A 13,417-nucleotide genomic window follows, 5' to 3' on the forward strand; every position below is an offset into this window, starting at 1 on the left:
AATTTACGCTCCAATGCATACATAAATCATTTTCTAATGTTTCGTTCACAAATAAACATTGTAATGGTGATTACACAAAAAATTAAGCTTGGAAAAAAAAAAAAAAATTTTTTTCCAAGCTTAATTTTCCACTCTAAATTCATAGGGTAAATTCATTATAGTCTTAGAGGATAAATTCATTATAGTCTTTTCCACTCTATTCAGCTAAATTTCTTTAGTATGTCATTTAGACAGCCTGATATTTTGTTGCTTTTGATACCTGTTCTCTACATTCAGAGTTTTGTGTAAGTGCAGTGTGCATGTACTTGGAACTTATTATGCATATAATGTTAATATGCATGGTACTAATTCTGGAGAGATGATCATGCATTGATTTTGATATTGAAGTGCTTAAGAAATGCTTTCTGCTTCTAATTAAAATCTATACTATAATTTACATATGTTATCTTTGTGTTCTGTTAGTAGTAACACAACATCATCTGTAACAGATTATTCTTATGTCTTTTGTTCCTATTTAGTTTAATTCTAGCTGCTTGATAACAGCATAGATATTTTAACATAAATTGAAAGCCAAACGGCTAAATTACAGTAAGTGCAGTGTAATTGCTAGGGGATGTAATTACAGTATTACATCCCCTAGGGGCTGTGTTTTTACATTATGAGAAAATATCAAGGATAGTGAGGGATCTTGCTCCACCTTTGCTTCGAGTTGCCTTGGTATTGTACTACCAAGTGGTCATTTACACTTGGATTTGCCGATAGTTTTTCGGTATATATGAAACTCATAGATTCGTAGTTCTCGATCTTAGAGTTTTGCTTACTGGCAGTTGAACAACAAAGGATTTGTATCCCCTTAATTATTATTAGCATAGATATTTATTATACTCTCCATAATGACATTCAGTAGTAGAGGACTAGGTAATGATATATAGAGCTATCTTATTTCATTACCTGTTTGTGTGGATTTTTTTTTCATTGCTTCTCCAATACTTTTTTGAAGGTCATATTTCTGAATTTTATCAAAAACTCTTTCTGTGTCAATACAATGTTTTCTTAAATTGTATGAATTTTTCTGCCAGTTTTCTTAGGATAATTGTATTATCATTACATGATCAAGTGTTAATTGCAGTGAATGCTGAGCCAGCCTGGTTGGCCTAGAGGTTAGTGCATCCACTCTCCAGCCAAGAGGGTTCAAGTCCTGCCTAGGGCATGATTTTCTTTCATGTTCATACATACATTCATTCATACAAGTATATATGTACACTCTCCCAAGATGAACTAAGTCACCCAATTCTCCCACAGAGTGGAAATACAGGCTGATCATCAATGCTGAGCCAAGCTGTAATCATTGATTTCTGTTTATTACAAGAATCATTAAGGATATTCAAATTTCTGTAATTCTGGTTGCAAATGATATACTTTTAATATATTATTATGCTGTCACTTGTATTTGATAGAGGTTTTCTGAGAACAGCTTGAAAATTTTGGGAGCATGAAATCCAATTTGTCACATTCGTTGGCTGAGTGAATATTGCTTCTAAATCCAAATCTCACCATAGGCCTGGATGTTTGTAAATATCTTTTTTTTTGTCACCTACCTTGGTGTGAAATCACTAGGCATAAAGCAGCTTGTAAAAGTTCCATGTCTCTAGACATGGAAATGATGTAATGGTTTGGTGGGGGGGGGGTATCAGGGAGTATCCACATTGCATTTATGTGAGAAAGGGGTCAAAACTTCCAAATTGTATCAAGAATTGTGTTGGAACTGTGGTGCGGCCCCTGAACAACACCTTGTTTACAGTAGGCAGTGGACCTTCCAACAGGACCTCCCACACACAAGGTAAAAAGATCACACAACACTGGTTGGAAGTGAATGTGGCTGACAACATATCACCATCGGATTGGCTGTTCTGGAAGTCCTGATTTGAATCTGTTGGACTTCAAATTGTGGTTGGAGCTTGAGAGGACAAGCTCCAACATTGCCATCATCCAACATCTTTCTTGGAGCCTGCAAGAAACACCCCAGCATTGCCAGCTTGAAGGTGTATTTGGAGCAAGTAGTAAAGTAGTAACAGCATTTCTGTTGGATGTTGTGTGCTGCCATCAGTATGTGGCCTCACAGACTTCAGGCATGCATGAAGGCAAAAGGGAGGAATTTCGGAAATTGAGTGCTATTATATGCACATTATGCATGTGTTTGTATGTACTGCATAATGTTGTTTAATCTATCAGTAAATGATTTACTGATAGATTAAAAGTTATTCAAATTGTAACAGTATTTATGGCTAGACTAGGTAAAACAGGCAAGGTTAGTGGATACTTGAAAAATTACACAGTAATTGTAGCCTAGAATTTCAAGAAAATTTCATGCAACCTCCTATTTTCTTAGTTTTTGGCTAATATTTTTGCATATGAGATGCTTTTTAGATGATTGCTTATTATTACAAAAACCTTGCTCTTCAACTAGATCTCTTATCTTGTTAGTTTCTTTCCATATATGTTTGTCAATAATTTAATGCTGTCTAATGCATTAGTTCCTCTCTGATCTGATTTTTTGGAAGTTTTTCATATATCTTTTTTGTATATTGTAATACTCTTTTTCCATTCTTATAGATTTTTGATTTAATTAGGATTTTATTGAATAAATTTGTTAATTCAGTGGCAGTTATATAGGGTGGTTCAAAATTCAATGTGCAAACTTTGAGGGGGAGGTAGAGAACATCAAAATCAAGCATATTCACATAGGAAAGCATGACCTTAAATGCCACCCAAAAGTGATAGGTGGCGCTGTTCGCCTGCGCTCCAGGTGAGCAATTGGGGCTTCTTCATTCAAGCTTTTGACGTTGTATGAAGAACATGCGTCATTTTACACATGTGCTTTGTTTCACACACCTGATGTGAAACCATGTTATGTATCCAACTACTATTGAACTGTTCAGTTATGACTAATAAAGTTTTTTACACTACTTACTGCCTTGTGTTATTTCTGTATCATTGTGTCCCTGTTAGTTTCTGTCAAAATCAACTATAATCAATATGGTTGATTTTGATGTTCTCTACCTCCCCTCAAAGTTTGTATGTGGAATTTTGAACCACCCTGTATATTTCTCTATATTTTAGTAGTTCGTTATTTATGTTATCCATTGCTGGTTATTTTCTATTTTTTTAAATGGCATCTATTCTGTTTTTATTAATGGTGATAGTCTCATCATGAGGGTTCATTGTAAATTTTGTAAGCAGTTATATAGTTATATGTTGTACTTTCATTTAGTTGTTATAAAGGAAGTATAATACAGTAAGCAATGGCCAGATGCATGAGGAGTATAAGATGCAAACTAGAGAAGTTATAAGCATGATAAGGAAAGCAAAAGCACAATATGAGAAAAGATTGGTCATTCATACTAAAGGAACAAGAGTTTTTCTGCTGTGTGGCAAACAAAAGAAGAAAAGATTGCAGAAGCATGACACTGGTAGATGGTGATTATGATGGCAAAGTGACCATTGTAGAGGATGTAGTGAAATTATTTCATGAAAGTGTATTTCATACAAAGTAAAAAATGTTCTTTGTTCTTTAATGCCTAGAAGTAAAGAATGCAATTACCAGCTTCATTGGCTGAGTGGTTAGTGTATGTCCCCTCCAATCAACAAGCTACAGATTTGAATCCCACTCTGGGCATGAATGTTTGTGTTTGTTCTTCAGGTAAGAGATGAATTTCATTATCCAGTGCTAAACCATCACCACCCTGCTTTATTGGAGGTCTGAAGTGGCTTGAAAAAGTCCATGTTTGATCTCTAGAGCAGGGTTTCCAGACTGTGTAAGAAATAAGTAAAAATATAAAATAAATTACATAAAAGTTAATAAAAATTAGAAAAAAATCTTAGCCCACTCATGGTACCTTGAGTGGACTAAGATTGGAACCCTACTGTTCATCGTATTGTGCGATAGGATGTTCCGCTGTTGGCTGTTGACAATACAGAGTTCAGAAGAATTAAAATGATGCTAAAGTGGAGTCACGTTACCATCATTGACAATGTTATTTTTATGGAGCCACAAAAAGAGTTGGTCTGTGAAGATAGAATACAAGGAACCATCTTAACATGCTCATATATTTTGTCATGACATGGGATTCAATATGCTGTTATCAACTTACCCGAGAACTATTGACATTTGCTTTCTCAAATAATGCCAACATTAGTGCCAACAGAATATGACATTTCTTCGACTCCTTTCAACCTTCCACTAACTTTCACAAAATATCCATGACTTTCACAAACATCCATGCCATAGTAGGATTCATACCATATTTGTTAGTTGGATACAAGAAATGTTATCCACTCAACCATGGAGACTGACAAAAAAAACATCATAGTAATTGAAGTAAATTTCAATTCTTAACAAAAAAAAAGTTTTACTTTGTAATTTAAACACTAAGAGAGTTAATCCAAGATTCATAACTGGTTTTCTGATCTGCTGCTTCTACATTGTTTTAAATATGAATTTAAAACAGTGTGTGTGTGGGGGGGGGGGGGGAATGAAACTTATTATGTAGGAAAATCTTATTATAAATTATATAATTTTTCTATAGATTCCGAATGCCTGGGGAGCTATTATAGTGAAAGCACAAGGTTCTGGTTTGGCTTTAGTTCAGCTGTCAACTCAGCATAATGTAGACCGGATTCAACACATGACTCCTCCTCCATTGAATGCATTTCATCTACGTGTACGAAGCCATTTTTATGGCAGAAATAGTTCACATATTACTATTCGTTCTTGTCAAAGGTAATGTTTTATTCACAGTAAGTTGTCTTAAAAATTAGTACTAGTGTATGTTAAATAAAATATGCATCTGCACTTTTTTATGTGTATATTTATTTTTATAGCTGGACACTTATTTCTGAAAGTGAAACTAGTGGAATGGCAGTATTAGAAGTAGATATTCCTACTGGTTATATTATTCAACAGCAGGAACTCCAGTCATACGTTCTTTCCCATACTGTACGTAACCTTCGAGAAGCTCGTTTCAGAGAAAGAAAAGTTACCTTTTATTTTGATTTTGTAAGTATAAAGTGATATAACTATTTTTATAAAGAAACAGATGTGTATTATCTGTAAATCATCCCATATTAATAATATTATGTTATCAAGAGTCATAGCAGTGACTCCAAACCAGTTACAATAGTAAGTCACTGACTACTATTACAAGAATTGTCATTATCATCATCAAACTATGCAGTTTTCCTCCAAATTAATCTGTGGACTTCAATATTGTGAAATCTTATATTTTGGTCTTCAACTCCATCAATATCAGCAGAATACAAGATTGGCATTATCAATTTAATACTTCCACTCCTCCATACATTCTAAAGTCTCATCGGAAGGGTGAACACTCACAGACCACAATAGCTATCATACTTTGCTTTGAATATATGCAGTGTTAGAGTGCTCACCATCCACTTCTCAGTGCATTTCATTCATTCACCACTAACCAAGGAAAAAAAAATCACTTTTTTACTTCCTTACTCACATGCATGATCTTTGTACAATCTCCAGGAATGACATCTCATTATCCTATGTAATAATTCCTCTGTATCTATCTGATAGGCACCTCTTACCAAACTCATCTCAATCACATCATCCCTCCTCCTCCTGTCTGCCAAGCTCTGAAGACCATATTCCCTCACTTTCTCATACTCAGTATACACCCTTCATCTGTTCAAGAAACACATTAATAACGTCCTACTTTCTTCTTTTTATCCTCTCTTTCATGACATTACAATAGGTTTTGCACCTTTCATATGTGGGTCTGGTATATGCTATTTACTATTAATTAAGAAAAAGTTTACTATTAATGATCATTTCTGTTATTTCCAAAAGCATTGAGGCAAGGGCAGCAAGCAGTAGTTTAATGGCAGACTTTTATCTGTTTATTTGATTTGAATTTATTGTTGTAGCTATTATTATGATAACGTGACCTGCAAGGAGTTTGAATGTGTTCAAGGCACAGTATGATGAGCTATGTGTGAGATAAAAGTACCTCCCAGATGAGTCTTTGATTCCATGAGGTCTTGGGGTAATAATAATAATAATAATAATGACACCTCCAAGGCATCCAAGAGCTCACTACAGGAAGGCACTCTATACAATCCATTGTCTCCACTACTTAATCCTCCATCTATATACAACAGCACTACCATCCACCAATATTATCTGTAGATTGCATGAGTTTGCTGGCCAATTTGCTTATGTGTGGGACAAAAAAACCTTAGTTTACAGGAGAAAGAATGTCACTACTTCTGTATGAGATAGGCTAACTTACTTCTAATTAAAAAAAAAAAAAAAAAGCCCATATAAAGATTCCTCTAATCATCATGTGAATGGAACTCAGGTCCATTCCAATCGAAATGAACAGTGTTCCAACATTCTTCCAGTTGTGAGGGAGAAATGCAGAGTCAGGAAAACTGGAGTTTTTTCAGAGACCCAGACAATGTGTGTGTGTGTGTGCGTGTGTGTGTGTGTGCGTGCATGCGTGTGTGTGTGTGCATTTTTGAAGTAAAGGAGAGTGAAAGAATGATCATGTGATACTGAATCTCTTTCTTTGGGTTCTGAAATTGAGTGTGATAGACAACACAAGGTGTAGGATTAAAGAGTCTACAAGGTAAAGAATATGCTGCAGTTTTTGGCATTAGTTACTACTTCATCTTCACCAAAGGTTATAGGCATGAATGAAACTTGGTTGATGGAGGATGATATAGGCATAGAATGTAATGGGTATAGTCTTTTTGCAGAGGACAGAGGGAACAGGATGGGAGAAGAATTTTGCTAATGATAGTAGAAGAATTTAAAATTGAATATATATTTGGTTGCTGCTCTAGGCCAGGGAATGCAAGGGAGAATGTGGATGACATTCATCAGCAAAATACCACAATAAGTGTAGGGCAAATAGCTATTAGTGGGGACTTCAACTATGGGGACGCAGATTGGAAGGAGGAATGATCACAGGGAGGAAAAGAAATGGAATTTATACAGCTGCTAAGATATACATACTCAAGACAGCATATAATGGATGGGAGCTGGAGTGTGAAAATGCTTAACCTGGTGATAGTATCAGTACATTGTTTCTGATTTGGCAAGAGTGATCTCATGGTCTTGACCGGGGAGTGTATTAGACATGAAAATTTCAGTAAAGAAAAGATACATGTGGAATTACAAAGCAAGTGATTATGACAAATGGTGAGGAGACAACTTGGAGCATTGCTGTGGCATAAGATCCAGAGGGGGAGAAGATATTAACATTGCATAGGAGATAGTCAATGGGCATTTGAAGAAAGCAGTATTATATTGTATATATATCCATAGTTGGGAGGATAAATCATAGCATGGATAAATAACATTATTAAGCAGGGATTTCAGAAAAAGAAAAAGTTGTGAAGGGTATCTAAAGAGAAAGGCAATCAGCAAACACATGGGCAGTACAAGTACAGGGTACTGGCAAAAAGTCAGACCAGTATGGTAAGAAAGGCAAAAACAGATTATGAGATGTAGCTGAGCAGATCAAAAAAAAAAAAAAAAAATCTCAAAGAATTGTTTCCCTATGTGGCAAGAATGATATATAGTATTATATATTATATTATATTATAAAAATTTTTATAATATAATATATTTAACTATTTTATAATATATTTTATAATTTATAATATAATATAATTTATTTAACTAAAATAAAGAGCCAAAAGGCTTCACTTCATATAACAATAATAGACAAAATCCAAGAAAGACGACTGCAATGGTTTGGCCATGTGACCAGAATGGGAACAGAAAGACTACCATCTAAAGCCCTAAATACAACGATGAAAGGTAAAAAATCCAAAGGATGGCCCAGAATTAGATGGATAGACAAAATAAAAGAGGACCTGAAAACCAAATCACAACAAGCGACACCAAACTGGACAGAATTGTTCGAACTCTCTCGGGACAGACAGAAGTGGAAAGAGTTCATTGGCCTCATCATCATCCACATAGATGATGGAAGAGAGAAGAAGAAGAAGAACTCATAGTATGGCGGCAAGTGTATTCCCGCAAGCTCTGGTCAATTTTTGCACGAAACTTTTATAGTTTCTATATTCGGCTTTGAAATAATGTTGGATTTAATATCCACTTAATTTATATATTATAAAATATTATATTATATAGGATATAAGAAAGATATATACAAGAAGGAACTATAGAAGGATAACTTTAATGATTACTGATGAAGCAAAGTAACAGAAGCAGACAAAATAGGTCAGTTATTTTGCAAGATATTTCTGTGACAGATGTAGCAGGAATTGACATCGGAGTAGATATTGATGAACTGAAAACTTTAGGATATAGCAGAATCTTAATGCAAATATGGCCATAGGATTAAATGGAATATCAGATTGCATATTAAAATGTGCAAAGGCTGTGTTTACTTAAATAAATTACTTTATTTAATTTCAGACTTTAAGTCTCAGTTTAAAGTCTGAAGAGACTGGAAGGAGAACAGAATATTGCATAAAGCTACTCCAAGACTGAGCAAGCTATAAACTAATCAGCATTATGGAGTGGAAAAGTTTATTAAAGACAGAATTCAGATTTCTCACTTTTTATAATAAAGTGACAATTGAGTTGGATAAAAGAAATGGCTATACAGGAAAACCTCACTTAACATGAATTTGATATGCACAATAATCAGTTAGCGCGATTGAGTGAAATAATACTATTTCCCACTTTAAGCGAGTGATTAATCTGTTAACATGAGATTTTTACATTATGCAAAATTTTTGTCACCAATCTGCAGTAAGTGAAAAAGCTGGAAGTCATTAAGAGACATGAACTCTTAAAGACTTCCAGCGGCACTAGTAATTAGTAGCGCTAGTAATACAATGACTGTGTGAGACCTGGAATACAGCGAGTCTACAGTTTGGACTATATTAAATAAGAGCAAAGAATACAAAGAACAAGGAAAAGTTGCTGCTGCTTCTTTCAGCATGCAGATCACTCCAAATAGAAGCCATTTAATGATCGAGAGAGCATCTTCTGTCACTCTGGATTGAGAATTATGACCAAAAAAAGAATACTTCTTAGTACAGGGCAAAAGCTCTAATATTTTTACCTTATTAAAAGAGACCAAATTTCAAGAAGAATGTGAAAGCTTTACTTCGAGTTTAGGATGGTTTGACCATTTTAAAAATGGATTGCATAATATAAGAATAACTGGGCTGCTAGTGCTGATAATGATTCTGCAGCCATGTTTCCTGAAGAATTGCAAAGGATAATTCAGAAGGGTGATTATGACGATTGCCAACTATTCAACGTCGAGAAATTGGTCTCTTTTGAAAGCGTATGCAACAAAACTTTCCTAGCTAAAACTGAAGCATCTCAACAAGGATACAAAGTATCTAAAGATTGTCTTACGCTTTTATTAGGAGGCAATACAGAAGGCGACTTTAAAATCAAGCCTATGTTAGTTTGTCGTGAGCAAAATCCAAGATCTAACATTATTGAAGAAATCAGCACAATTGGAAAAGAACTTGGATTAACTGGATAAGAAGTGAGAAACTTGCTCGATTCCCATTCAGAACAGTTAAGCGAGAATGATCTCCTTCAACTAGAAGAACAGCATGCATGTGAAGAAGATAAGGTATGCAAACAAGAAGAGCATTGTTACGACAGAAGCTAACTGCAAAAGAACTTGAGCTAGTTTTCAGTCACATTGAGTATGCTAAGGAAATTTTTTCATGCTGATCCTGATATGGAATGAAGATTCAAAGTCTGCTGAAATCTTGATAAAGTGATCACCAGCTATTGCAAGTTGCATGACAAGATAAAAAAGTCAAGCATGAATCAAACATATTTACCTAATTTTTTGTAAAAAAAAAGTAGCTCAATCAAATGGTTAGACATTAAATAAAAATGTAAGTATTTGATTTTTATCCTCTAATATAGCTTGTACTGTAATTTTTTTCCAAATTTACACTAACTGATGGATGAATTATAATTATTCCTACTGTTTATTGTATCCGCTTAATGCGATTTCATTTAGCGCACATTAATTGATGGATTAATTACATTAAGCGAGGTTTTCCTGCACAATGATAGTGTTAACTTTGCAAAGGTATTTGACAAGAATCACATGGAATTCTGTTACAATAAGTGGAGCAAATGAAGATGGATATCAAGCTAGTGATTTGGATAAGAAGGCGGCTAATGGATAGGCATTGAAGAGTAGTATATGGAGAATTGAATCCTTTGGAAGGTGGGTGACTCGTGATGCACCACAGGGCTCAGTACTTGGTCTGTTGCTGTTTAATTTGTACATCACTGATATAGGAAATGATTTATTGGAAAATATTCAGTTGTATGATAATTATGTAAAGCTAGGAAAAGTGGTAGTCAATGAAGATTATGTAGAGATTCTGAAGGTTGATTTCAATAGACAGTATGAGCTATGGATAACAGCTAGAAGTTTAATGTGGCAAAGTATAAAGTAATACACCTTGGGAAGAAGAAATCACATGATCTCTTCTTCCCAAGGTGACCTCTTCACCTTCACCTTCACTCTTGAACATGACCTCTTCTTCTCATCAATTTCTTGACTACAAGAAATTGATGAGGTCAGAGATCTGGTGATTTATGGAGAGCTGAAATTTACAAAACAGTTGCAAAGGCGGTCAAAACTGCTCATAAAATTACTTGGAGGTTGAAGAACACACATACACAGACAAATGGATTGCCAATTTTCTCTCAAATTGATCCCTACACATAATGGTGGATGGTGTTCTCTCCTTAGACTTTCCTGTCAATGTTGGTGTCCCTTAGGATTCTGTCATTTCACTCATCCTCTACCTGATGTATATAAATGATCTACTCTCATTGACTGCAAACCCTATTCATAGTTTTGCTGATGATAGCACACTTCACTCATCCTACTCATATGACAAGCCTTATACTGCTTAAACATTTAAAGCTTCAAGAATATCTGTAACAAGTGCCCTGAATATTGATCTCTACTCCTTGATGGGGGTGAAAGCAACCAGTCAACTTCAATGTTTCCAAAACACAGTTTTGCTTGTTTTCCCATAAAAAATATCTCAGATCTTTTCTGCTTACTTTTGATAATGCTCAGCTCAAAAGTCAAGACCAAATCTCTCTTCCCAGACTGACTCTTACTCCAAACCTTTTCTGGCACAATCATATCACATCTATAGCATCAACAACTTCCAAAAAACTTGGCATCCTTTTCCATCAAGATGGTACTTCTCTGCTAAACGGCTGCTTATTCTGTGTAAATCCCAAATCTGACCAACATTGAACTACTGCTCTAATGTTTGGGATGGTGCACCTAAGTTCTCCCTAAAACTTCTTGATGCTGTTCAGAAAAGGACAATCTGGTTGTTAATTGACACTTCTTTTACAGACTCTCTCTCCAGCCACTTTCCCATAAGATCAGTTTCTGCCAGATCTACAGGAACTCGAGCTACAGCTGCTCAACATCCCTTTACAGTCGAACTGCATATTACTCACTGAACCTATTACTCCTAGTCATCTTTCATTTCTTCCGTCTCAGTTCTGTTGAACAGTTTCTATCATGAAGCATTTCTGAAGGACTATAATCTTCAACAGTTTAAGAAGAATATCAACAGATTACTCTATTGCCCTCACGTGGTATCTGTTTGCTATAGGCTCTTCTGCCTTTCATGTGTGGGATAAAATCTTTATCCTGTATATATATATATAAACAGGATAAAGAGGCTATTATTCCTTTTTATAAGGCTTTAATAAAGCCACATTTGGATTACCATGCACAGATCAGGTCTTAGGGAAGAGGAGGAGCCAGAGATCAATGACTAAGATTGTGACAAGTCTACAAAATGCTCCATTTAAGGAAAAAGTAAAGTTTTGTGACTTATAGAGGGGATACGATAGAAACGTGTTATTTTAGGGATTTTATAGGACTGACAGGGTAAATATTTTTTCAAGATAACTAGGAATTGAAAGAAATGTGTAGTTAGCAAGTGTATGAGGGCCAAATTTTTTTGCTTGGTAGATGATGAATTGGTGTAATGGATTGCCAGAGGCAACAATGGGTGCTTCGTTGGTGAATGAGTTCCAGAAGAGGTATATTATTATTTTATTATTATTATAAAGGCATCTCCATGGAGTCAGAAGACTCATTGTGAGAGATCCATTATTCACACAATAACTATCATAAACTCATTCACTGAAGAAGCACTCACAACCACCACTCTAGCAACCCACTCCAACTATTCACCACCCTCCAAGCAAAAAATCTACTAGTAGCACCCCCTTGTTAACCACACTCTTACACAGTTCCCACTGGTGATCCCGTGTTCTCTTCCTGCCATTAGATCGGGTCTTCAATCAAGAATGAGTTCCAGAAGAGGTATATTATTATTATTATAAGAGGCCTGTGTAGCTCAGTGGAAGTGGTGCTTGCATCCTCTACGCTTGGTCGCTCAAAGTCAGACTTAAGTTCAAGTCTAGTTGGACTGGAGGAGCTTTTTCTAAGCCTTTCTTCGACCGATTCCCGAGTTAGTTAATCTCTGGCAGGCAAGCGGGTTTTTCCTCCCGGAAACTCAGGTTTTTTGTCCCGTAAACTCAAGAAAATCGACCATAGTGCCCATATTATTTCAGACAGTAACATATCTTGTTAGGGTTAGGTACCAAGAGATGGCAGCACTTGTCTGCCAGCCTCTGCATTGGTGGCTGCTGTAATTAGTGATAGACATGGACCAGCTATCTCTGATTGGCTATCGGTGGAGATTGAACTGCCCACTCAGTCTCCAAAAGCTAGATAGGGTATAAAGTCACCTACTCCCTATAAGGGAATAAAAGGCGTTAGCTGATTTTTTTTTTTTTTTTATTATTATTATAAAGGCATCTCCATGGAGTCAGAAGACTCATTGTGAGAGATCCATTATTCACACAATACCTATCATAAATTCATTCACTGAAGAAGCACTCACAACACCACTCTAGCAATCCATTCCAACTATTCACCACCCTCCAAACAAAAAAAAAATCTACTAGTAGCACCATTGCTAACCACACTCTTACACAGTTTCCACTGGTGATCCCTTGTTCTCTTCTTGCCATTTGAGAAAAAAAAGGCTTTCGGTGTCAGTCCTATAAAACTCTTTAATAACTTATATACTTCTATCATATATCCTCTTTTTCACCTATCAGCAATCTATTCTCAGAGAGCATCTCATAGACTTGCTACAATCCTTGTCACTCACCTCTGGATCCTGTCCACTGCTTCTTCATCCCCCACGGAATCAGGGTGTCCAAATCTGTGCACAGTAGGCCAGATGTTACCTTATTTAAAGCCTTATGTAGGGGAACAATAGCAGCCATTTACCTTTGCTGATACTG

The 13,417-nt window shown here is 35.7% G+C and overlaps 1 protein-coding gene across 1 annotated transcript in view; it reads left to right on the forward strand.

Moving 5' to 3' along the window:
• Positions 1-13,417, forward strand: part of LOC150096810 (CD109 antigen-like) — a 325,733-nt gene that overhangs the window by 299,605 nt on the left and 12,711 nt on the right. Inside the window, exons 31-32 of the mRNA XM_090408083.1 lie at positions 4,587-4,780; positions 4,882-5,056. Of these exons, the coding sequence (XP_090264209.1) occupies positions 4,587-4,780; positions 4,882-5,056 (369 nt within the window). The remainder of the gene's footprint in view (positions 1-4,586; positions 4,781-4,881; positions 5,057-13,417) is intronic.

The sequence above is a fragment of the Typopeltis vanoorti genome, chromosome 18 (genome assembly GCF_054136105.1).
Source record: "Typopeltis vanoorti isolate ZY-2024b chromosome 18, IOZ_Tvanoo_1.0, whole genome shotgun sequence".
Taxonomy (NCBI): Eukaryota; Metazoa; Arthropoda; class Arachnida; order Uropygi; family Thelyphonidae; genus Typopeltis; species Typopeltis vanoorti.